The sequence below is a fragment of the Ramularia collo-cygni genome, assembly GCF_900074925.1.
Source record: "Ramularia collo-cygni strain URUG2 genome assembly, contig: RCC_scaffold07, whole genome shotgun sequence".
Taxonomy (NCBI): domain Eukaryota; kingdom Fungi; phylum Ascomycota; class Dothideomycetes; order Mycosphaerellales; family Mycosphaerellaceae; genus Ramularia; species Ramularia collo-cygni.
Genome location: NW_019716261.1, coordinates 580,892 through 604,055, shown reverse-complemented (window position 1 = coordinate 604,055; position 23,164 = coordinate 580,892). Strand labels below are relative to the sequence as shown.

The following is a 23,164-nucleotide window of genomic DNA, read 5'->3' as shown; positions in this document are numbered from 1 at the left end:
TGGCATTTCGCGCACTGGGTCTTGGATGAACGAATCTGTCCGTGGCATTTGACTGGGTTGATGAGGCTTCGAAGCTGATGGCGCTAGAGAAGGTCTGGCCACTTGCCTCACAACCAGAATGGCCGTATCAGAGATCAATTTCGGACCGAAGAGAGTTGGAGAGCGTTTGATGTCGCCGGGCAATTTGAGGATCGATGCTTTCTGGATGGTATGCTGTGGAGGCTTACTCTTCTGCCTCAGTAGTCTCATATCGGGAAAATTGTGCCGCATCTGGGATGGAAAGCTGCTGGCTGTTGATGCTTTTGAAGCTGTCGTTGAAAAGCTACTGTCCGAATGCGGTGACTCGTCGGAAGTCACGAGGTTTGCAGTCGTTTCGACCAGTAAAGGAGCTTCCGAGATCAGTACCAGCGGTGAGGGGATGTTCTGAAGAGGAGGTGCAGGGCTTGATGATAGAAGGGTGAGTAATTGTGCAGTCGTCGACGCTCTTTGAACGGTCCGGTACTTTTCGACGGAGTCTGGCGTCGGTAAAGGAGCATTTGCATCGATCCATTGACTCTTTGCTAAGAGTGGCGGTCCTATTGTCTCGAGTGTCGACGCGAATGTCGGCGGTGGCGGTGATCGCCCTCCGACTCCTGATCGTATGGTGGAAGACCCCTCCACCTCACCTCCATCTCCTCGTGTTGAATCCGCTCGCGGCGCTCTGGGGCCCTCATTGAAGAACGGCGACGATGCGGTGGCAGCTGAGAAGTGCGTGGTTGGGAATGGGAAGGACGTCTCGCTCTCAGCATCTGAGACCGCCGCCACTCCTCTTCCTGCTCCGCTTCCTCCTGCTCCGATTCCGAGTCCTCTTCCTGCCCCTGGATCGTCGCCATCTCCAGATCCTCCTGACCCCGCTCCTTCTTGCGACGCTCCTTGGCACTGAAGTTCTTGAAGCATGCTACGGGCGAGAGACTGCATAGCGCCGCGGTGGCCAACRATACAGTGAGGAATATCGCCCGGTGATAGCTGTGATTCTTGTTGATCCTCTGATAGACTCCCATTTTTCGACGTTATCGTGTCGCTGTGATCTTCAGCGAATCAAGGCTTTGTAGAGATGTTGTTATGGGATGTGTCGACGTTCTCCGCCGCTAAAGTGAGAAGCCGGGGGGAGCGGCGCTTTGATGTTGACGGTGACGATCGCAGGTAATTGAGGGGAAGGTAGTGATTGTGAGGTCTCCAAGATCAACCAGATGCAAGCGCGGGTGCAGTGTTTGTTGGTGTTGTGATCGAGGAAGGAGTGGCAAGTGGATGTTGTTGATGAAGAAGCTTCACTTTCTGAGGCCTGATGCGGATGTTACAATTTCACTTGAACATCAACGTGGTGTTCGATAACACGATTTCTTTTTCAGAATTCCAACCCTCTTTTGACAGCGCCCCACGAAGTGCAGGATTGCTGGTGGTCGTGCATGTGCCGCCTACCACGTCGTGGCGATGTTACCTGATCGAAACCCGGCTTTCACGCGATACGAGTGCATCCGAAGAATCGGCCAAGAATGCATCACATAGCGTCCTTTAGGCGGCCTGGCTTCTTAGGCGGACAGTACCATGCCAACCCTCGAATGATCTCGAAAGAGATATAAATTTACATGCCGTGCAGAGAACGTGCTTATCTAAGCCTTGGACATGTCTTGAATAGAAAGATAATGCAAAGAGTACTTACATTGCTTGCAGAGCAAATTGTGGTATGATCATCACTTACAGGTGACACGACGACGCGAGCATGGGAAGTGAGACCAGAGCTGATAACTGTCTCACGTCAAGCCGACCTTACCTCGACTGATCCCTGGGTATACATATTCCCCCCTTCAACCCTATCAACGTTATACAGATATACACCAGACACTGGCAGTCGTACGAAGATGCCTTACAAGGGCTTGTCACCATTCTGACCTTTGATAGCCGCTCGCATCTCTCCCTTCATCCTCGTGATGGTTCCTACACCACCATACATCATCGCAGTGTACACTTGGCATACACTTGCGCCTGCGTTCAGAATCTGCAGACACTGCTCGCCGTTGGTGATGCCTCCGGTAGCAAACAGAACCTTTGACGCCGAGGATCTAGAGCTCTGAGTTTTGGATATTGGAGCACCATCTTGTGATGCTTGCTGTTCTGTAGAAGTCTTGTGCCTGTCAGGGATCTGGATGAGCGGCTGCAAATCCTCCTTGGTATCCTCCGGCTTTAGACGCTGCATGTCCCGCTCTATACTCGCATCCGAAAGATGGTCCTCAGTGGGAATAGGACTAGGCAATTTCTGTTTTGATGGCGCTTCTGCGGGCTCTTCTGGAGGGCCGTTGTCAAGCTTGGACCGATATCTCTTCACAAGGCTGAGGGTGCGCTCAAACATTTGTGGTCCAGAGTAGCCACCAATCTCATTTTGTAGAATCTTCGTGTCTTTCTCCGGAAGAACATATCCCTTCGGTATGGTATCAGGCCGCTTGTTTGTGGTGTTACCCACGATCACACCATCCACGCCACTGGCCCAAACTGCCGCGCAAATACCCTCGATCTGGGCATCACTGTCTTCGTCCGGAGACACCTTGACCATGACTGCCGGCTTCGTCTTTCGGTCGATTGACTTTGCAGTATTGACCACAGCCGTGAGGATAGTGGTGAGGGGTCCGGTGGCTTGCAAATCTCTCAGTCCGGGTGTGTTGGGCGAGGAGACATTTACGACAAGAATGTCTGCGTACTTGGCCAAGTGCTCCACACAAAAGGTGTAGTCCTTGGCAATTGCAGCAATATCTCCATCAGGTGTAGTCTTGTTCTTTGCAACTTGCACGGCGAGAAGCTTTCCTGGTACCATGCTTCCGGGTGGGACCTGCGCCTCGCCATCGAGAACGATGCGCTCCGCCTCGGCTCCCAGACCAAGCCCGTGGGAATAGGCGAAAGACCGCACACGCTCCCGTAGCTGCATTGCGACATGCTCTGCTCCTTCCGAGTTCAACCCATAACGGTTGATGAGTGCATTTTGACTGGGAATGCGGAAGACTMTCGGCTTCGGGTTGCCGGGCTGTGGCAGAGGCGTAGCACCTCCAACTTCGACTATGGCTGGTCCCAATGCCATGAGCGCGTCTGGAATCTCGGCATTCTTATCAATGCCGGCTGAGGTGCCAATGGGATTGTCCAGTACATGTCCAAAGACTTCCACCTTGAGATCACCCAGCTTCTGGTCATCGTTACCGCGCTCGCGGGGATGGAGACCGAAATCATACAAAGCTTTTACGTATCGAATGCCAGAGTGGTGGGCTTCCTCAGGATCGGAGTGGATCAGTCGTAGAGTGGGTACTACGAGCCATTGATGAATGGAGGCGCGAGTGTCGGTGACGTATAGGTAGCCAAAGGACAATACCAGCACAAGACCAGCTCCATAGATGTACGCGATCACAGATGATCCGGCAGAGGTCGTTGCACGAGTGACTGTGGCAGTTGTGGACTCGTATCGGCGGGAGTTGGTCTGTGGTGTCCGTCGTGGTTGTAGATGGAGGAACGGTGAGGGTCGTCGAGTCGAGAATTGCCGACTCAAGTTGACTTGTCGGCTGAAGCTCGCTCTCAGCGAGCTCATTGCCGTCCTTTCCAGCATTGCGCCGGCGTAGGGTGGATGCAGAGCTGTTCAAAGACAATGGTGGGATCAATGTTGTTGGAGGTTGGTTGCATAAAAAGCACGGGCCGCAATACACTTAATTTATTCACAAGACCTCACCACCACTCCAATCTCTGGCCTCTCTTCACCCCAGTGCATCAATCCATTCAATTCACAGTCCCTATGCTCATCGCTCTCCCTACCTCAATCCTTTGCAACCACAGCATCCTAAGTGCCTGGACGCGTGCTTGCTAATGCATAGCCTCGTGCGTTCGTTGCTCTCGGGATAGAAGATTCGGTCTCGAGTCACCATGCCACTCCATGCACACCACCGGTTTCAACAGCGCCATGAAGGCATCGACAATGAAGCATGCCATGCCATTATGCGGATGAAACCGGAGTCTTGAGAATCCACATGAAGTCTCACGAACTTCGTTATGCCAGCCACCGCACCGTGCCGTGGCTTCACGGTTCCAATACACTGGTTTCCACGCGGCTGTCCTATGCTCTAATCTGCGGACTCGTAGCTGGAAATGGATGGCGACTGCTCAACCGCTTCTCACTGCTTCTCGGTATTATCCTACTCGCACCAGTCCACCTTCAATATACAAGTCAAACGCATCCTCCTCWTCCTAGCTTCAGTGGTTCATTCGCTGGCTATAGCGGAGATCAGTACCCACCGTTGAGGCGACCATCTTACTGCACTGAGCGAAGCGCGGATGCTTTATTCGACAGGGAGCGTTCCCCGGGAGACGGTGAGTGATGAGTATCGGCTAATCGGGGATGCAGCATTCACAATCGGTCATTGCAATTCGTTACAAAATTTCATTTCAGTAAGTCAACCTTCGCTCTTTCTCGAACTTTCCCTTCATACTTCGTCGAAAGTCTCTCGCAATGCGAATTCTGATCGCTTCGTTCGGGTTGCAAACCATATTGAGTGAGCTCCATGCTGATGTCGACAAAGGAGGGTCTTGCCGCATTAGCCGCTCTTAATTCATTTGTTCGTCTTGGCATTCCCGCTTTATCCGCTCTAGCAAACATCCAAGCGCCTGAATCACCAACATTGTCTGCCCGACACTGCCGCTATCATGGGGTCTTCAGATGGATACGAAAAAACAACCGTAACATCATGATTCGTAATTCATTACAGACTTGCTGTCTCTTAGACTCTCTCAATTTCTTCAATCTCAACCATTCCCTTCTTTTCTTCTAACAAATCATTCAAATGAGCCGCCCGCCTTGGTAAAGTCACGGCAGATCTAACACTAGAATAGTGCCAGGTCGAATCTTCTTCATCGTCCCCAGCTTCCTCGGGCTGACCGTGGTCAACGACCCTGAAGTGCGCACGTTCGAGACGAGTGCGAACGTAGTCAGACATTCCGGCAAATCGCAGCTCAACCTCTTTACCGCCATAGAGTTTCAACTCCACGACGAGCTGCTTTAGCTGGGTAATTGCAGTCGCATCCATGTGATTACATCTTCCGAAGTCAAGGATAACGATACCAATTGAAGGCAAGCTGCTAGGATCCGTAATTTTCATCTGCTTGCGGAGCCGAGCAACATTCTTCTCTCTCTGGACGGACCAATTTCGTTCGGCCTCGACACCATTTCTGTCATTGTAAGCGGGGGCATGATGTGTTTGGATGTCGTTCATCATCTTGGTCTTGACGCGATGTGCGTTGGGGAAGAAAAAGGACTCATTGAAGCGGAATATGCGGACATCTTCTGGGAGGTCAGTCGTCGTGGCCGGTCCCTCCAACGCTTCGATGGTCGAGATGGAACTCGGTCGTGCGAAAACCTGCCTGAGTAACACGTATACGATGTTGAAACCAACGCTGGCACCGAGACCAACCTCCGTGGAGTAGAAGAGACAGACCCAGAAGGCGATCATAGAGGAGATGAAGTCGGCAAGAGATGTCTTCCAGTATCGATAAAAGGTTGATGGTGRCTGGATAAGAGGCCATACAGCAGTGATGATGATCGCTGCAAGAGTGCTTTTCGGAATCCAGTACAGCGCATCGGATGCACCGTAAATTCCGACCAGAATAACGGCGGTCGTGACAATTCCGGAAAGCGGCGACTTGACCTTGCAGGCTGAATTCACACTGGTTCGACTCATGGCTCCACCAACTCCCATGCTATGGAAGAAGGAGTTTACGATATTGGTAACGCCGTAGTAACAGAGTTCCTGTGTCTGATCGGACTCATAGTTGTTTTTGACCTGTTCGACTTTAGTTTGATCCCAAGAAGCGAAAACTATCACACTCACTGCGAACGCACGCGCAATGGCTATATGCTCCAAGCTGCTCCCGATAAAGGCGGCAATACTGCGAGAGAAAGCCTTTGATATGAGCGCTCCAGAGGGTATCTCAGGCCTTGTAACGCCGGAGGATTTCAACTTGACAACCTCGAAGAGATACTTGTCACTGTCCTGCCCGAATTTCTTGTTGACAGCATAGCTGATTCCAGTGAACAGGACTAGACAGAGGAAAGCGCGCATTATCGACAACAACCAGATGATCTTGCTCTTGGTGCCCCAACGCTTGCCAGCCTGGTCCAGGATCGTCAAGAAGACTATGCCGCCAAAACCGATTGCGCTGCAAATTGTCAGCCATCTCCACGCCTGGCGATGTGCGTTGACGCATCTTCGAGACTCACCATGCGAATCCATTGGCTTTCGGTAACTGCTGGAATATATCGTGGATCTGTGTCGCCGCTCCATCGCCTACGTTGTCCTCGCCAAGCAGAGAGTCCATCTGATTGAGTCCGATTGTGATTGCAACTGCAGAGATGAAACCAGAAAGTATGGGCAACGAGATGAACTCTAGAAGGAAGCCAAGATTCAAGAACCCCAGAATGATGCCATAAATACCGATGGAGAGCGCTACTGCCGATGCTATCTGTTGTGGAGTGTATCCTTCCGAGCCGAGAGACTTGATCACTTCAGATGTCGTTAGGCCGAGTAGAGAAGTCGGCCCAGTCGAAAGATCTGTGAAAAGGTTAGTGGTTGACACRCAAACCTCGTTGCTCAGATGTACCCTTGGTGGATCCCATAATGGTATAGATCGCAGGCGGAAGCCAAGCGCTCTCCAAGCCGTACTCGACTGGGATCGTTGCTATCTTGGCATATGATAATGATTGAGGGATCATCATCAGCCCAATGGTCAATCCTGCGATTACATCGTTGATGATCCATCGAGGGTTGTATTTCGGCAGCCACCCGATGATCGGAAACTTGTCGAGAGAGTAATGAGCAGCGGTTGCCGGCGTGGCTTGCAGTCCTCGCTTTGCCAACCGACCGACACGATTCCAGGTATAGTCCGCACGAACATCGTTCACAGCCCGGTCAACGAATTTGGCCATTGTGAGAGATMTGGTTTCTGCCAGATGCTGCTGCAGAGACCGATATATGAAACAATACGAATCAACGAGAGAAGTAATCAGGGCGCAATCAGTCCCTATTGCCCTCAGCGCTGAGCGAATACTGAAAGAAGCTGGCAAATAATTAGGATCACTCAATGTGACTCAAGATTGCTCAAGTACTCCCCCCTGCTTTCCCCTCAGCAGCTCGCCACCCCTGCCGGAGACGTACTCTTCCATGCTGGCCCACTTATCGAAAAAGCCTCGACGAGCAACATAGGGTTGTCTGCTATAAGACGCTACGTCTAGACCCATTGGATAGCCAATGGGCAGAGTTCAGCTACAACGCATGCCGCTCGGTAGGATGCGTGGTCTGCACGAGAGCTTGCATGTCACCAAGTATTTGTCCACGCGGTCGAATGCATATATATGCTTCAACGCTGTTGGTGCCCGGCTAATGGCTGCATACTTTCCATGATGGTTTCTCATTGGTCGTAGCGGCTTCTCGGTTTGATCAGCGGTTCGAGCGGGTCTTGACTCTCGACCGTCTCTTCTAAGCTTTGGGTTGATGAGCTCGAAATGGGTGGCCTGCTCACCGAATGCCAAGGCTTGTGCATGCTTGTACCTCGTGCTCGAAAGCTTGGAGTGCTGTGTGATATGAACAACCACTATCTCCAAGGAGTGTTCAATACAGCCGTATTCGAGTCATCGAGGATCGCTTGAGCTGATATGACACAGAGTCGCCAAAATCTTTACATGAAAGAATCATGTCACGTCAAGTTTGATGTTAATTCAACTTGCCGTCTTGCCACGGTCCGCGGATCTGCTGTCGTCAAATGTGGCTCAGAAACCCTACGGCCATCAGAGCTAGGGCTACAAAACAATTCGGCAAGTGGATGTGACAGCTCACACATCTTGTCATTTGTAATCGCCCCAAAAGCGCTGCAACATACGAGTCGGTTGAGATGGGTGGAAGAAACGACGACTTCGGCTTTCTATGATGACTTGCGATGCTCAATGACAGCAGAGAAGCGCACCGAGACTCCAGCGTGACGCGATTCTGTAACCGCCTGCGAACTGCCGCATCAAACAAACATCTCAAATCGGAGCTTTAGGAGCTTTAGATTCACTCACTTGCACCTTTAGCAGGCCGATCTACCCGCCGTACCCACTCGCACGCTTATTGGGTACCCCGCGCTCTTGGCAGCGTCGGAGAAAGCTCCTTGAGCTGCTTTATCTCCGCGGATGACGACCACCATCCGCTCCAATGATCAATGAGCGGGTATGAAGGCGAAGTGTAGGACAGCGCGGGTGCAGCGGGCCCAGAGGAGCTTGTCGCGTCTTCTTCAAGAGCTGATCTTGATCTCAGTATTTTTGTCCGGAAGTTATACGATTCATTGAACCTACTCGCAAACTTCATCGTCATAATGCGTTGCTCAGTCGCTGTGCTTGGGTTGCTTTCTGCAGCATTGGCTGCTCCTGTTGATCAATATCCTCTCGCTAAGGCATCTGAGCGATATCCATACAAGAACGATCCATATGATAGGAAACACGATACATATGGCAATGGCGTTCAACCACTTCCCGTACGCAACGGAGGTGGTACAAGTGTTCTGGGACCAGTGAATAAAGATCGAGACCGACAGAATCCAGACTTGGTTCGCCCTCCAAGCACAGATCATGGCATCCTGCCGAATTTGCGATGGTATGCACACATCGATCGAATGAGGAGAAGAAGTTACTGACCATGCTTGTGTTCTAGGAGTTTCTCAGACAGCCATATCAGAATTGAAGAAAACGGCTGGACAAGACAGACAACCGTGCGAGAATTGGCTGCGTCAAGTGAAGTAGCGGGTGTGAATATGAGACTGGGGCCAGGAGTGATCCGAGAGTTGCATTGGCACAAGGAAGCGGAGTGGGCATATGTGCTTTCAGGTCAGTCCGAAGATGGTCTTTTCCAGCACCGCAAGCTAAATTGTTCGTAGGCGAGGTTCGGGTAACAGCTCTGGACACTGATGGAAGATCATTCATCGACGATCTCAAAGCAGGAGATTTGTGGTACTTTCCTTCCGGACACCCTCACTCGTTGCAAGGATTGGGAGAGAATGGTACGGAATTTCTTCTTGTCTTTGACAGCGGAAGCTTCTCCGAGGACTCGACCTTCTTGTTGAACGAGTGGATCGAACACACACCCAAGTCTGTCGTGGCAGAAAACTTCCGACTGCCTCCTGAGATCTTTGCTGAGATCAAGGAGAAGGACAAGTACATTTTCCAAGGTAAGCATTTGAGAAGCGTGACCCGGCATGGCCATACGCTAATGTGCGTTCGACAGGTTCGATGCCCGAGAGCATTGAGAAGGAAACGCCAAAAGCGTTCAAGAAGTCAAAGCACCAATACACGCACCACATGTTGGAGACTCCCGCAAAAGAGGGCAGCGGAGGCTCAGCCCGGATTGTGGACAGCAGAAACTTTCCAATTTCCAAGACAATCGCAGCCGCGCATCTTGACATTGCCCCCGGCGCTCTGAGAGAAATGCACTGGCACCCTAATGCTGATGAGTGGAGCTTTGTCATCTCTGGTAGGGCAAGAGTGACCATCTTCGCCGCYGAAGGCAATGCCCGGACTTTCGACTACATGGCAGGCGATGTCGGCATTGTGCCACGCAACATGGGCYACTTCATCGAGAACTTGAGCGATGATGAACCGCTGGAGATGCTGGAGATCTTCCGCGCGGATGAGTTTCAGGATTTCTCCCTTTTCCAGTGGATGGGCGAGACGCCGCAGCGACTGGTCAAGGATCATTTGTTCCAGCACGATCCGAAATCGGGCGAGAAATTCGTCAAGGCTGTTGAAAACGCAGAGAAGGATGTGATCAAGAAGCAGTATGAAAAGTCTGTGTTGTTTGTCGAGGGCAAGCATGATCTTTGAATGTAACAGCACGTGTATTGGCAAGCGACGGTCATTGAGAAATGGAAGGATCAGCACAGGGATCAGGCCTGTCGTTGACTCGTTGGCGTGAAGAACATCACCTCAGTCCGTCCAGCCGCGTTGGCTTGCCGAGGTCAATGACGAGGAGAGCTCACCATGTCAGCTTCACATCAAGCGCTAGGGGGAATAATACTTCTATAATGACTTGAATACCCGTACGCAGGATACTTACATCGAAGAACTAATTAATCAAACATCGCCACAATGTCTTCTGCTCAGATCTCGACCCTCGGCCTTGAGAAGCCCCTTCTCAAGCCTCTGGTTGCTTTGGCTGGATGGACTTTCATCCAGCAAGCATGGATGTGAGTTATATTCAAGATGCATCTTTGTTGTTGAGGAAACCCTCTGACGAAGTCTAGGTATTCCAAGCGCCTGCCAGCTCTTAGTGACTCCCAATATGGCATCGATGGAACCGCCGAAAACATCGCCCGGGACATGAACACCAAGCTCCCAATCAGCATCCGCCAGGTCGCCGACAACTACAACCACCTTCATGAACAGGTTAGTCGAAGCACCATCAATATACATATTATATAAAGACTAACATCTCCTTTAGCCCACCGTCTTCTTCGCAGTGGCACTCGCGTTAACCCAGCTTGGTGACAGACACGATTACACCGTGTACGGTGCCTGGGGATACGTCGGTCTCAGAGTTGTGCACTCGGTCTAWCAGTCTCTCGTCAACAACGTGATGACTCGATTCGCCATCTTCTCCACCAGCTCTGTTGTGCTGGCTGCTCTTACTGCTAGGTGAGTCTTGATGCATGTGGTGATGTTGATGTTTCTTGGCTGACCAGATTAGATTGGCTCGTCTCGTGTACTAGATGTAGCGAAGAGCTCAGAATGATCGATATGTCAGATAATGGTTGCGCTTGTCCACGGCCTTAATAATTACGCGGTTGCACAGAACGCGCTTTCCTCCATTGACTTCACTTTCAGTTCACAACTTCAGCAATTTCACGTGTCCGTTCATTAAAGTCTGTGCGTAACCTCATCATCACTCTTCTCTCTCTCTCTACCTTTCTCTCCAAACAGTGCACATACTCCATCAAACAACCTCCCCCAAATCGCCCAACGACCATGGCACACTCCCACTGCAAAGACACCGACACATCCACCATGCTCTCTCAGCGAGCTTCGGCCTCCAAGCGTGTCCGCCGTCAGCGGTCTCAGCACAACTCGTCAGTACCATTCGTCAGACTGCCAGCTGAGTTGAAGAACCAAATCTGGGGTCTGGTAATCCCGTCCGAGACGACTTTCGATGCCAGCAAACAAGCACAGACACTGGAAGATTACACGAGCAAGTGCCGCGCAGCTCAGGACGAAGAGCGGCGCAAACAATCGATGTTATTGAGCGACGGTGGCATACATTTCATTTGCACGAGCTCCCCTCTGCGCTCCCTTCTGGGCGAAGACAGGCAAACGCGGTGGCGCAAGCCAGGCGGAAACAAGCCGGGCGGAAAGACTTTCAAGGCCGACGTGAGAGCTTTCTACCAAATTGAACCGAAGCCGTACACCCCGGCAATCACCCAAGTCTGCAAAGCGTTCCGCCCCGAGACACTTCGCTTCTTCTATGGGTCCAACACTTTCGAGCTTCGTACAAGTGACCAGATGACCTACGAAGCTATGGTGTCATGGCTGAGCTGCCGCCCGCAAGTCGGAATTGAAGCAATGCGGCGAGTGATCGTCAGCTACATTCTCAAGGAGGAGGAGAGTGACAACCTCCGAGAGGACTTTTCCCTGCCCTATCCCTCAGTGCGAATCCGGTTACTGATGGATTTCGAAATGGGCGTGGCAAAAGCTGTTGCCCTACCGGATGTGAAGAGTAGCATCAGCAGCAGACACTTATACTTACTGCAGCCCCCCTGGCATATATCGCCACCTTGGACGTATCATATAAAGGACAAGACTGACTGGCCAACTGACTCTGCCGTCACGATGGGTGACAACAAAAGTGGTGAGATCACGGTGCCTGCGACAGCACTAGACAAGGCAATTGAGGACATCAGGCTTGTCCACGGGTTTGGAGGTGAAAAGGTTCTTACTTTGGAGAGATTGATGCATGTCGTCAAGGCCTTCAATTTCTACAAGAAGGGCTTCTACAAGGACTCTCCGGCTCATCTGCCTGACACCTCACGGGCTCTCTGACGACACACTACCCAAACGCGCAAGCTATCCGTGTTTCTGGAACTCTGGGTATGAGCAAACCACGGATGTTGAGCGCTCTCCTTGCGCGCTGATCAAGCACGCCTATGCGCGACCTTTGATGCAGGACTAGCCTGCACAGTGCTCTCTCCACTTACTGCTAAGAATTGTCCACGAGTTTGACAAAGTGGAGCATTTGAAGCGTACACTTGTCAGTCGAGACAAATCGGTGCTGATAAGAGCCTAAGTTCGATGTTTGGGCGGTGAGATCCTCGGGCAGGTAGTCCGGGCAGAKTTCCCATCGATGCTCAATCTCTTCTACGATCTTGAGGAGAGGCCGAAGCTGATCATGAGGTGTTTTTTTCTCTTCACGGCCTGATGGTACATAGCAGCATTGAACTGACAGCAGAAGTAATCACTTCCAACACAACCTTTCCATCGTCTTGCTCGTGCTGCTTGAGTGTAGTATCGTCGATTCATCTGTGTCCCACTGCTGATATCATACATCGTTGTACATCGCCCTCGCTTTATATGCAATTGCTTTCATGGGTATCATTCCTCCTCCTCCTCACCAACTTATCTATAAATCTCATCAAACGGCCGCGTATCGCTAAAACAGCTCTCCCAAACCTCATCCACAGCCCTCACAGCCTCCACATCACTCTTACAAGCCTTCCTCGCCGCGACACTCAAACTCGCCCTTCTCCTCACACATTCCTGCAGCTGCTGCGTGATATTCCATTGCCCTCTCGTAAAGAACTCCCGTGTGAATCTACACTCCCCACTCAGCATACTCGCTCGAATCTCCATACACGCCGCATGTCTCAAATTCTCCGGATCCAGTTTGAAGCGCAAGTGATCATATGCGTGAACCATCTCGTGTGCAAGAGTATCTTCTAAATGTCCCCTAGAGCGAAATTGATTCGCGCAGAGCATGATGCCGTGGTCGGCGGAGAAGCCGCCGGATTGGACGCCTTCTTCGCACCGGCGGCAGTGGACGTTGGCTGGGGAGATGGAAGCTTTGCCATTCGGAGGACTGAGGAGGTCGATGTTGTGTTTTAGAAAAGTCACGATTGGTGAGGCTTTGAATAGGAAGGCGACGTCTTCATCACAGCGGGCGCAGTCACGCTTCTCGTTGAGGATGTCGCGCTCTTTGAAGTATGCGTGGCGGGTTTTGGGGTCGGCGCGGTTGGTGAGGATGGAGAAGAAGTTGGACCAGGTCAGGAATGTTGAGTCTGTCKCTGGATTCGGTGCGGTTTCTGGATTCGAGGATGCCATTGTTGTGGAAAGTATGCTGGAAGTTGAGATGTTGAAGTCGAATTCGAGAGATTCACTTGAGATTCGGGCCGCTTGCCGAATCAGCCTAAACTTTTAGCGTCACAATGTTTGCCATTCACACCAATGCTTCCAACATTAGCATTACACATTATTTGCTCAATTGACCTCGATGTCAATGCGTTCGAAAGTTCGCGATAGTCATCAATTCAATGATATATAACTCCGTAAGAACGAAACAATATCATCAATCTCTTCCGGCACTTTATACCAGTGACCTTCATCATACTCCTTCCAAACAACTTGCACCCCCATTCCTCTCAAAAATTCAGCCGCCCTACGACCCTTTGCTAGCTTGACTTTCTCATCAATATTTCCGTGTCCCAGATATACCGGTGTCTGAAGCCAGGACGGTTGCCGCGAAGTGACTGGAAGAGGAAGGTCCAGATTGTCTCGAACAAAACCGCAAATCTTCATGGCCGCTGGCTCTCCCTTCAAAGCCGTGCCACGGTCCTCAGAACCAGATCGAGCAAACGAATCATCCTCATCATTCCCCTTCTCCTCCTCCACCAACACACCCTCCATCTCATCAACATACGGCAGCCACCCACTCATCCCCACAAACCCACCCAACTCACCCTCATAACTCAAAAGAAACTGCAACCCCATCGCACATCCCTGACTCAAACCCCCAACAAACACATTCCTAGCTCCAACTCTCTCAACTTCCTCCCGAACAATTCCTTCCAAAAAGGCACAAGACTCCTTCAACCCCTCCAATTGCCAATCTCTCTGTTCGGGACTCATCCCAGCATCTTGAAAATCAATCGGGACACCATCAAACCACTGATGAAGAAGTGCGCCATTATCATACCACCGTGCATGTCGCTTTCTGGCGGTGGGAAATATGAATTTTGTATTTGGAAGAGCGGTTGCGAGGATTTGCGATGAGTGAGATGCTCCGCCGCCAGGGCAGGAGGAGATTGGACTGATGATGAATGATGTTCCGAATTGCTCGCCTGTGCCGCCGCGGCCGTGGAGGAGGATGAGAGTTTGTCGATGTTCTTCGCGGGCGCTCACGATAAACGGCTCCGGGTAGGATGGCAGTGTTTTCTGCTCTGGAGATTGAGTTGCCATTTTGGGTGCAATCAGAGTGTCTCTGGGCTGGAGTATTGTCCTGGTGAGCCCGTGAAGACTTGTAAGTCAATGTCTAGATTGGTGTTGACGGCTTTGAAATGGCAAATGCAGACGCTTGGCCTTCGGCCGATGTAGCTGCGTTATCACGGCGTCTTCTTCTTATCCTGCACGAGAGCGCACTCGTCTATTAATGAGTAGAATATGAACAAGACGCTCTGCTCAGCACTTTATTCCAACAAAGAACAACGAGCTATGAAAAGCAAGAGTGGACGAGTGTGTAAGTCTTCGTTCGTACGTCAGAGAGAAAGTATTAACGCCGTCCCAACCATTGTCATGCCATCCCATCGCTTAGACTCCGTCCCAAATGCATCAGAAAAGAAGGTCATCATCATGCCAAAATCACTTGCCATCCCTCTCCTTTTTCACGTCGGCGCTCTTGCGATTGTAGTGCCTCTCTCCCTTATGACAGTGCTTTTCAATCCAAGGATGCACCTCTACCTCTTCCAAGCTCAACCTCTTCYCGGGATCCAGTACGAGTAGTCTTGTGATGATGTCTTTGGCCTCGGGACTGACAAACGCTGGAACCTTCATGTCTCCTCGCGCGATTCTCCTCTGCGTCATCACAGGTGTATCCTCGAATGGCGCCTCACCAACAAGAAACTCGTACGTCAGAACTCCCAAGCTCCACAAGTCCACCTTCTCAGTATACCAGTTCTCTTCGCGTCCGGGCTTGATCATCTCTGGTGGGAGGTAGTCCAGGGTTCCACACATTGTCTTCCTACGATTGTTCGGCGCGTGCACACTCCATCCAAAATCCGAAATCTTGATCTCTCCATGCATCCCCACAAGGATGTTCTCCGGCTTGATGTCGCGATGCATGACATGCTTGTTATGCAAGAACTTCAAGGCACTCGCCATTTGCGCGATATAATTTGCCGCCTGCCATTCCGGAAACCGCTGTGCTTTCCTCAGGTGCTTGTACAGCTCTCCCTGTCCTGCAAATTCCAGTATCAAAAAGATGCGCTTGGAGTCGTGAAAGTGGCCGTACAGCCGCAGGATGTTGGGATGTGCGAGGTTGGACTGAATTTCTATTTCTCGTCGGACTTGCTTCTCGACTTTCCCGGCTGTGATTTCGGATTTGTGGAGGACTTTGAGGGCGCAGACGAAGCCTGTGGCGCGCTCACGGGCGAGGTAGACGCGTCCGAACTTTCCCTTGCCGAGAGGCTTGCCGATCTCGAACATTGACAGGTTCCATGCTTTGTTTGATTTGGCTGTGATGAGAGCTGTAGTATCTAGTTGGTCCGAGGAGGGTCGCGACTCGGCGGACGGTCGCTGGGCGGCCTGTGAGGGGAGTGTGATCTTGGTGAGTGTGGCCTTGGTTGTGGCATTGGCTGGCAGCTTCTGCAGCGGGAGTTTGATGCGGTTCTGCGCGGCGGCGGCGCCGAGGGATGAGAGGGAGATTGCTTGGCTGAGGGAGCCCTACACATGCAGTGTTAGCATCCTATGGTCGTTGGAACAATGGTTCGTGCTTTTTAGTACCTTTGCCTTGTGCTGTTTGGGGGCATTGCTGTCGACGTTCTCGTCCTGCACTGAAATACCTTCAAAGCGTTGTTCGAGGGCGGCGAGGTCTGCCATGATTGCTTTGCTGTACTGTGCTGTTCTCGCAATGAATGTGAATGTCAGATTGAATTGAAGATTGAAGAATGGAGGTCGTTGATCAACATTGAAGGCTGCGGGTTGCTAGGCAGCAACCGGCCCGAAGATCATCCGTTTGACATCTGACGACGACCCAAACCTGCGACACAAAGCATCAGCACTCTCAAGCATTTGATGCTATCGACCGCTGGAAGCAAATCATTTCTTTTCAACCTCCGCATATCCAGCTCGCTTCATCATGTCAATTGAATTTCCTGCAATGAAGATCATGTGCCCGACGACGCGTACCTTGAATACCGCAGCAGATGGGGGCACCTTCTCCAAGCCATGTACCATACCACCGGGGTGGCGTAGATGATGACTTGAGATAACAATGAAGCTCATCAACATACCGCTTCTCGACCGGCTTCATGGGGATATGATCATGGCGGAGGATCCTTAAAGCCTAAATGCGCAAACTCCGAGCAGCACAACAGATCTCACAAGCCGCATCGTCACGGCTGTAACCAATGCTGTGCGGGATCGTCCTTGCTGATAAAGGTTTCGTGCTCTGCTGCGATCGAGAGACAGCTAGGTATATATATGCGGTGCCGCGTGAAAATGTGCCGTACGGCYTGCCCTTTTCTTGGCCCTTCTTTCATTGATATATACATACCCAAACAACCCAGCGTATCTGGACTGGATCGAAAAGACATCATGACGACCAACTCTATTGCAAGGAAGACCATCACATTGGTTACTGGAGGTCCGTCCTTCTGTGCACATCCATAGCTGAGGAGACAATGACACTAAGTCATAATCTAGGCAACGGTGGTCTTGGCTACGAGCTCGTCTCACAGCTATTATCAACAGCATCCAACAACCATGTACTTCTCGGTAGTCGCTCGGTCGAGAAGGGTGAAAAAGCCGTCAAGGCACTCCAAGCGCAGCACCATTCGTCCAGCAGCACTGTTGAACTGCTTCCCCTCGACGTGACAAGCGAATCATCTATTACGAAAGCCGCAAAGCAGGTCGAGGAGAAGCATGGTTGGTGGGTTGTCCCGATCTTGAACCTTGCACAAATCGGCCTACTAAACTATTCTCAGGCTTGATGCAATTGTCAACAACGCCGCGATCGCTATGCCAGGCGGCAGTTTAGCAGAACAAATGACAATCTGCTTCCAGACCAATGCAACAGGTCCGATCCTAGTTGTCGAAGCATTTGCTCCGCTGCTCCGCAAATCTCAAACAACACCACGAATCCTAAATGTTAGCTCCGGCGCAGGCTCTATCGCGAGGCGTCTTGATCCGACCAATGGCCTCTATAAGATGAAGGCACCACAGTACAACTGTAGCAAAGCTGCACTGAATATGGCCACTGCTTGCCAGGCGGCCGAGTTCAGCGAGGAAGGATTCAAGGTCTTCTCATTCTGTCCCGGGTTCACCGTATCGAATCTGAGCTCGATGAACAAGACCGAAAACGGAGCCAAGCCAACCAGTGAAGGTGTGGYGCCTATGATCAAGATCCTGCGTGGGGAGAGAGATGCGGAGCACGCCTGCTTCCTTCATGCTACGGGGCAATTTCCTTGGTAGATACGCTGAGATGACGAGTTGYTGGGAACCTGTCAATCAATTCTTCCATCTCAAAGCTTCCTGCCGTGCACATGAAGTGAGACCTCTCGATGCGTTTGGGCAAGATTGAGCAATGCTGTCTCTATCAGAGAGCCGTCAACAGTGATCGATTTCTGTAGAGTAGTGCCGTAGTAGCATAAATGAAATGCCAAAGATTGTTATTACGGTAGACGTCTAAAGAGTGTTGATAGAAAGGTGGAAAGCCGACCTCGACTTCACTTTTAAGATGCCCCACCAAGCCGGCATCCGATAGCTTGATATCTTGACGAGCTTCCTCAACGGGACACTTGCCGAGAACAACATCATTTGATTTCAGAGAAGACACGCCCACGCAAATAGAAAGATCCCTGGCTGCATCACATCATCCAAAACCGAGCGAACCTCCCTCAAAGCAAGCAAGCAAGCAAGCAAGCCAACATGGCCTCTTCAGGCATTAAATCCCACACATCCCCCAACAACATCTGGCGCATAACGACCCGCAAACTGCCCATCCTCAAGGCAGAGCCCATCGAAGCACTGAACAAAGATGTCGGAATTCCAATACCCGAGATGATCTTCGGCGACAATTTCGCGCAAATCACACACATTCCTACGGGCTGGACGCTAAATTTCAACGTGCGGGATGCCTTGGACCGCGTGAGTAAGACGGAGGAGGGCATGCTACAAGTCGCTGTTGCGGAGGAGTGGAAGAAGGAGAGGAGTCATCAGGAAGAGGTCAAGCAGGTGGTGAAGCCTTTTGACTGGAGTTATACGACGGATTACAAAGGAACTACGGTGGGGAAGGATGGCGAGGAGAAGGAGGGTTGGAGGAAGAGCAGCGGCAAGGAGGATCCGATACGGCTGGATCTGCTGAGTCGGGAAGATCCTATTCTGTTCTTCGATAATGTCGATTTGATGGAAGGTCAGTTTACCATTTCAGTCCTTGCATTAATTGCCATGCTTGTGTGCTARCCTGATCCCGCGAAGACGAGCTTGCCGACAATGGCATTGCACTACTCTCTCTAAAGATGCGGATGATGCCGGACAGACTGTTGCTCCTACAACGCTACTTTCTGCGCCTCGATGGTGTGATCGTCCGGATTCGAGACACGCGGGTGTATATTGAACATGACTCCAATAAGGTCATAAGACAGTACACGGCCAAGGAAGAGAAGTATGAGGTTCTGGCTGAGGAGCTGAAGAGGAGAAGAGAGAATGTGGCCGAGTCGTTCCGGGATGTCAACGTGCTTAGTGCCTTGTGCAAGACCGTGGAGGAGACGACCGACGTGTTCCAGATCTCATAAAGGCGATTTGGTGCAACCGGCTGGCCAAGAGGACTTCACTACCATCTAATGATCATCGATTGCGAGAATCATCAGGCGAAGCACCGTCTGGAAGATTCATCAGAAGCGGGACAGTACGAAGGCGCGATGCCGAATTGCGTGCAGCGAGTCTCTATGTCATGTCCCGGAGTCATCACGACCATATCAAACCAGCAAATGCTCTACTCATAACATCGGGAATCATCCAATTCACCGATATACTACTCCTCCCGGACCACGCAGTCACTCCATTCGTAGACACCGCTGCAGGCCATTCCAACGACACACTCATCAACATTCGCAGGCCTCGACTGCCACGCCTCGGTTGGAAAGCCACTCCTCCACATAGGCATAGGGTGAGATATCATCAGGGTCATCATCCGTTATGACCATCGGGCAAGATCTTTTTCTGTCATTCCGATCGCAGGAATATTTCCGCACTGCCGCCACACTGTCGGAGCGGGTACCGATGTAGTACCGCAGAACAGATCCGTTGCGCAACAAGAAGTCCACGYGGAGCGGTGTTGGCCCATGGGCGAACCGAAGCTTGTAGATCATCGACCGGACTCGTCTCGGTAATCTGAGGACCAAGTTCTTGTTCAATGGTGTTCCTGTGCGAATCTTGGTGGGCGCGGTGGAAACCATGCTACAATGGTCAGTGTGCTGTTGCTGCTCGCAATGTATCGCTGGACTTACTTTCTGCGTGCGATTCTTTCGTAGGAATGAATGGCCGCTAGGATTGTTGCGATGCGCTGTAGAACGCTGTGGGAGGAAAAGGAAAGATGAAGCCGAAGCCAGGATTCAAAGATACGGTCAGGTAGAAGGGAACGAGCGATCCATTCGTTCCCTCCTTCCCACCTCCCCATCGTAAAATTTCCCCGGCTAAGACACTGAACGACCAGACGGCCCGGGAAAGACACACAAGGAAGGCCCTCGCGTGTAAATCTGTGAAACCAGCAGCCATCGCATGCCATTGCGTGGATGGACTGCACCTTCCGCTACATTACCCAGTTCTTCCGTCAGCAATCTGCTTCCACACATCGTATCATATGTTCATGGCCAATGCGAGATGTTGCCTCCAAGCACTGCTCGAAGCCTGGATGCTGCGTATCCGCTGGACTTCTGGAGACTATACTTGTACATGCAACTGATCTTTCGTGCATCCTGCCATTGCGCGGTCAACAAATACTGATATTATTATCTTTGGCACTTCTCTTGAAGAGACTAACATGCTGATCATGTCCGGCTGCCGTATTTGGAACACACCCGATGCCAGCGAGAAACAGTCGACGCTGGTTGACTCCATCCGGTTCATCGGATCTTTGGCTCAAGAGCGTTGTGGGTCAGGTACTGAGATGCCGTGCCTGGTTCATACCGAGGCGCTCAGAGATGACAGCCATGCGACCACGAATCCAGCACCGCTGTTCCTCGCTGATAGTTTCGAGTCYCACGATGGTGAAGAGAAACCACATCTTCGTGTACTACGAGGGGGATCAGCCATTGCATCCATTCGTGCATGCATGCATTATGATATCCGAAACTCAAAATCGCGCCGCCACCGCTGGTCTTGGAATCAAATCCCGGAGGCAATTTCTCGGCAGGCTCGATGTCTTCGACACCAGGAGCGATGCAGGCGCATATGCTATCCGCGAGTTCATCAAGGCGCCTTGAGCACTGTGTCTCAGAGTGGGGGTCAGAATCAATTGCACGGAGACAGCGTAGGAGGACTGCGTTGACGACGGTGACCGGGAAGATGCTGTATGAGCGATCGCGATCCAATGATGAAGAAGCGCTCTTGGCGAAGGAAGAGGCTGTCATTATCATTCACTTCCCCGACGCTAACAGCATCCAAGGATTTTTAGCTAGCGGATAAATCGACTGATACGAGGGTATAATACTCTCCTTTGATTGTCTCCCCAATGTGGCAGAGCTGGCGACGTGAGATCCGTGCAGCGTTGTCACTCCTCTCAACAAACCAATCTCTCAAATGACGAGACGCATTGCGTTCAAGGAGTACTGTCGCAGCTCTCGGTTGATCGGTCAAATTGAGAAGCGATCACGAGATCAGATCCCTGAGATCACGAGTCAATCTTCAGTGAATCCAGCTACCAGTGCATCRACGTTAGGCAAGATGGTAGGGGGTGATGATGCCGGAGAGGCTGTTTGTATCATGCATTTTTTACAACATCAGCAAATCATATTCTTTTTACACCTTCTTAGCATCCCGCTCAGCCTTTTTTAGTGCTCGTTTCCTGATACCCTCATGCATAGTCTTATTGATCCCAAGCACAATCTCGCTCGAAGTTCCCACAAAAGTAGAAATGGCCCATTGCATAATAGCATGCGACCAGTAAGGAGTACCAGTAGCCGGAACACCTTGCGCACCACCATGCCTCCCAATGCTCGAGAGAGCAGCTCGTACAAACTTCTTCGGCGTTGGGATAAGCAGGGAAGGCCGCTTGATCTTGCTCATCGCAGACGTGACGAGGTAGGATTGGACAAGCTGCACCTGGATGTTTGAAGAAGCGAGTTCGGAGCTCAGAGCTGAGGACCATTGCTGTAGGAAGGCCTTGCTGCCACTGTAGGTGGCCAGAAGCGGTGTGGGCATGATTCCGCCAAAGGATGCCATGGTAAGGATGAGACCGCGTTTTCGTTGGATCATGCCTGGTGTGACGAGCTGTGTGACACGCAGAGTGCCGGTGCAGTTGATTGTGATGATGTCCTTCATTTCAGCCTCCGGTGTCTCATTGAAAGGGACTGGGATGTTGTGGCTTTGGCCTACGTTGTTGATGAGGATGGAGACGTCCAATCCATTGACCAATTCCTTCAGCGACGCGTAGTCGGTGTCCCTGTTTGCTGCAAAGTCCATTGCCAGAACCTTTGTTTCCACCTTGAATTTCGACTGAATCTCCGAGGCGAGGGTGTCAAGCTTCGACTTGGTGCGAGAGACGAGGAGGATGTTGAAGCCTTTGGCGGCGAGCTGTTGTGCGTATTCTTTGCCAATGCCATCCGAGGCTCCCGTCACTACAGCCCATGTTCCTTTCTTGCCGAACTTGGAAAGCTATTGCAGCTGTCAGAATCATCGTTCATTTCGAGGAAGTCGGGCAATGCCTCATACCGAAGTTCCGGGCAGAATGAAGAGTGAGGCAATCAACCTCCAGAAGGAGAAGATTTTCAGCGTGACGAAGAGGATACCAATAAAGGCAAACACCTGCGTCGTGGGCGACGCCCACTTGTCAATTACAGGAATGGCATCCATGATCTCCCACAATGTTTTTGTCGCCGAAGGGTGTTGTTGGGGGCTCGACGTCGGAAGAGCTGCAGGACGCGGGAGATCTGCCTTGTTCCTGAAAGCTCGGCGCGCCAATGCTGTCTTGAACTCTCATCTTCACTTCCTCACTTCTACAACCCAACAAAACTAAGAGGATAATAGCTCGAAGCTCAAGCAACTTGGTAATCGTCTCCAACAATGTCTTCCCTATCATCATACCTCCCACCCTCAGAAGGCCTGCTCCCCAAATGGCTTCTTTTCGTACGCATCATCCTCAACACCTTTCCAACTCCAAAACTAACAACCCCGAAGATCGCAATCGTGTCCATAGGCAACAGCATCCAATGCTACATATCCCTTGACGGATCCCGCGCAGTCTACACCGGCACCGACAACAACAAAAAGAAGCCATCTCCCAAAAAAACAAGCCCAAATCCCAAACCCTCAGAATCAACATCGAGTAGTCCCGTCAACGCACTAAGCGCAAGAACTTTCGGAACCTGGACTGCTCTGAGCAGTATTGTGCGCATGTACGCTGCGTACAACATCAACAATCCGCAGGTTTATGAGATTTGTCTCTGGACGTATGGGATCGCTTTTGCGCATTTCTTTAGCGAGTGGTTGGTTTTTGGGTCTGCGAGGTGGGGAAAGGGATTGGGATCGCCTGTCGCTGTTAGTACTGTTACGACTGTGTGGATGTTGAGTCAGTGGGGGTATTATGTGCGATGATGTGGGACGGTATGCTTCATGGAGTGGGAATCTTCGTATGTGTACATGCGTTTTAGCGTTTGGCAGTAC

The 23,164-nt window shown here is 51.3% G+C and overlaps 14 protein-coding genes; 6 read left to right on the top strand and 8 right to left on the bottom strand.

The window, feature by feature from the left end:
* Positions 1 to 575: 575 nt before the first annotated feature.
* RCC_05196 (uncharacterized protein) lies at positions 576 to 1,040 on the bottom strand (the record flags this gene model as incomplete). Its single annotated transcript, XM_023770470.1, has 1 exon — positions 576 to 1,040. The coding sequence occupies one exon, from the start codon at positions 1,038 to 1,040 to the stop codon at positions 576 to 578; it is 465 nt and encodes a 154-aa protein (XP_023626238.1).
* Positions 1,041 to 1,903: 863 nt separating this feature from the next.
* RCC_05195 (related to dihydroorotate reductase PyrE) lies at positions 1,904 to 3,622 on the bottom strand (the record flags this gene model as incomplete). Its single annotated transcript, XM_023770469.1, has 1 exon — positions 1,904 to 3,622. One exon carries the CDS (start codon positions 3,620 to 3,622, stop codon positions 1,904 to 1,906), a length of 1,719 nt encoding a protein of 572 aa, XP_023626237.1.
* A 1,162-nt stretch (positions 3,623 to 4,784) lies between these two features.
* On the bottom strand, positions 4,785 to 6,985 carry RCC_05194 (related to sulfate permease SutB; the record flags this gene model as incomplete). XM_023770468.1 has 4 exons in its annotated part: positions 4,785 to 5,843; positions 5,892 to 6,219; positions 6,281 to 6,611; positions 6,661 to 6,985. 4 exons carry the CDS (start codon positions 6,983 to 6,985, stop codon positions 4,785 to 4,787), a joined length of 2,043 nt encoding a protein of 680 aa, XP_023626236.1.
* Positions 6,986 to 8,409: 1,424 nt separating this feature from the next.
* RCC_05193 (probable oxalate decarboxylase) lies at positions 8,410 to 9,910 on the top strand (the record flags this gene model as incomplete). XM_023770467.1 has 4 exons in its annotated part: positions 8,410 to 8,687; positions 8,745 to 8,917; positions 8,968 to 9,258; positions 9,315 to 9,910. 4 exons carry the CDS (start codon positions 8,410 to 8,412, stop codon positions 9,908 to 9,910), a joined length of 1,338 nt encoding a protein of 445 aa, XP_023626235.1.
* A 264-nt stretch (positions 9,911 to 10,174) lies between these two features.
* RCC_05192 (uncharacterized protein) lies at positions 10,175 to 10,794 on the top strand (the record flags this gene model as incomplete). XM_023770466.1 has 4 exons in its annotated part: positions 10,175 to 10,272; positions 10,330 to 10,471; positions 10,527 to 10,720; positions 10,773 to 10,794. 4 exons carry the CDS (start codon positions 10,175 to 10,177, stop codon positions 10,792 to 10,794), a joined length of 456 nt encoding a protein of 151 aa, XP_023626234.1.
* Positions 10,795 to 11,050: 256 nt separating this feature from the next.
* On the top strand, positions 11,051 to 12,118 carry RCC_05191 (uncharacterized protein; the record flags this gene model as incomplete). The annotated part of the gene is made up of 1 exon (XM_023770465.1): positions 11,051 to 12,118. One exon carries the CDS (start codon positions 11,051 to 11,053, stop codon positions 12,116 to 12,118), a length of 1,068 nt encoding a protein of 355 aa, XP_023626233.1.
* A 573-nt stretch (positions 12,119 to 12,691) lies between these two features.
* RCC_05190 (related to Mitochondrial inner membrane protease atp23) lies at positions 12,692 to 13,393 on the bottom strand (the record flags this gene model as incomplete). Its single annotated transcript, XM_023770464.1, has 1 exon — positions 12,692 to 13,393. One exon carries the CDS (start codon positions 13,391 to 13,393, stop codon positions 12,692 to 12,694), a length of 702 nt encoding a protein of 233 aa, XP_023626232.1.
* Positions 13,394 to 13,594: 201 nt separating this feature from the next.
* Positions 13,595 to 14,527, bottom strand: RCC_05189 (uncharacterized protein; the record flags this gene model as incomplete). Its single annotated transcript, XM_023770463.1, has 1 exon — positions 13,595 to 14,527. The coding sequence occupies one exon, from the start codon at positions 14,525 to 14,527 to the stop codon at positions 13,595 to 13,597; it is 933 nt and encodes a 310-aa protein (XP_023626231.1).
* A 399-nt stretch (positions 14,528 to 14,926) lies between these two features.
* RCC_05188 (probable serine/threonine protein kinase) lies at positions 14,927 to 16,162 on the bottom strand (the record flags this gene model as incomplete). XM_023770462.1 has 2 exons in its annotated part: positions 14,927 to 16,006; positions 16,067 to 16,162. 2 exons carry the CDS (start codon positions 16,160 to 16,162, stop codon positions 14,927 to 14,929), a joined length of 1,176 nt encoding a protein of 391 aa, XP_023626230.1.
* A 717-nt stretch (positions 16,163 to 16,879) lies between these two features.
* On the top strand, positions 16,880 to 17,755 carry RCC_05187 (related to short chain dehydrogenase; the record flags this gene model as incomplete). XM_023770461.1 has 3 exons in its annotated part: positions 16,880 to 16,928; positions 16,988 to 17,213; positions 17,269 to 17,755. The coding sequence occupies 3 exons, from the start codon at positions 16,880 to 16,882 to the stop codon at positions 17,753 to 17,755; spliced, it is 762 nt and encodes a 253-aa protein (XP_023626229.1).
* A 456-nt stretch (positions 17,756 to 18,211) lies between these two features.
* On the top strand, positions 18,212 to 19,077 carry RCC_05186 (related to TOR signalling pathway protein TipA; the record flags this gene model as incomplete). XM_023770460.1 has 2 exons in its annotated part: positions 18,212 to 18,695; positions 18,761 to 19,077. The coding sequence occupies 2 exons, from the start codon at positions 18,212 to 18,214 to the stop codon at positions 19,075 to 19,077; spliced, it is 801 nt and encodes a 266-aa protein (XP_023626228.1).
* Positions 19,078 to 20,478: 1,401 nt separating this feature from the next.
* On the bottom strand, positions 20,479 to 20,913 carry RCC_05185 (uncharacterized protein; the record flags this gene model as incomplete). The annotated part of the gene is made up of 1 exon (XM_023770459.1): positions 20,479 to 20,913. The coding sequence occupies one exon, from the start codon at positions 20,911 to 20,913 to the stop codon at positions 20,479 to 20,481; it is 435 nt and encodes a 144-aa protein (XP_023626227.1).
* Positions 20,914 to 21,301: 388 nt separating this feature from the next.
* RCC_05184 (related to human 17-beta-hydroxysteroid dehydrogenase) lies at positions 21,302 to 22,354 on the bottom strand (the record flags this gene model as incomplete). XM_023770458.1 has 2 exons in its annotated part: positions 21,302 to 22,156; positions 22,214 to 22,354. The coding sequence occupies 2 exons, from the start codon at positions 22,352 to 22,354 to the stop codon at positions 21,302 to 21,304; spliced, it is 996 nt and encodes a 331-aa protein (XP_023626226.1).
* A 210-nt stretch (positions 22,355 to 22,564) lies between these two features.
* Positions 22,565 to 23,095, top strand: RCC_05183 (related to ERG28 Protein involved in synthesis of ergosterol; the record flags this gene model as incomplete). XM_023770457.1 has 2 exons in its annotated part: positions 22,565 to 22,627; positions 22,679 to 23,095. The coding sequence occupies 2 exons, from the start codon at positions 22,565 to 22,567 to the stop codon at positions 23,093 to 23,095; spliced, it is 480 nt and encodes a 159-aa protein (XP_023626225.1).
* Positions 23,096 to 23,164: the final 69 nt, after the last annotated feature.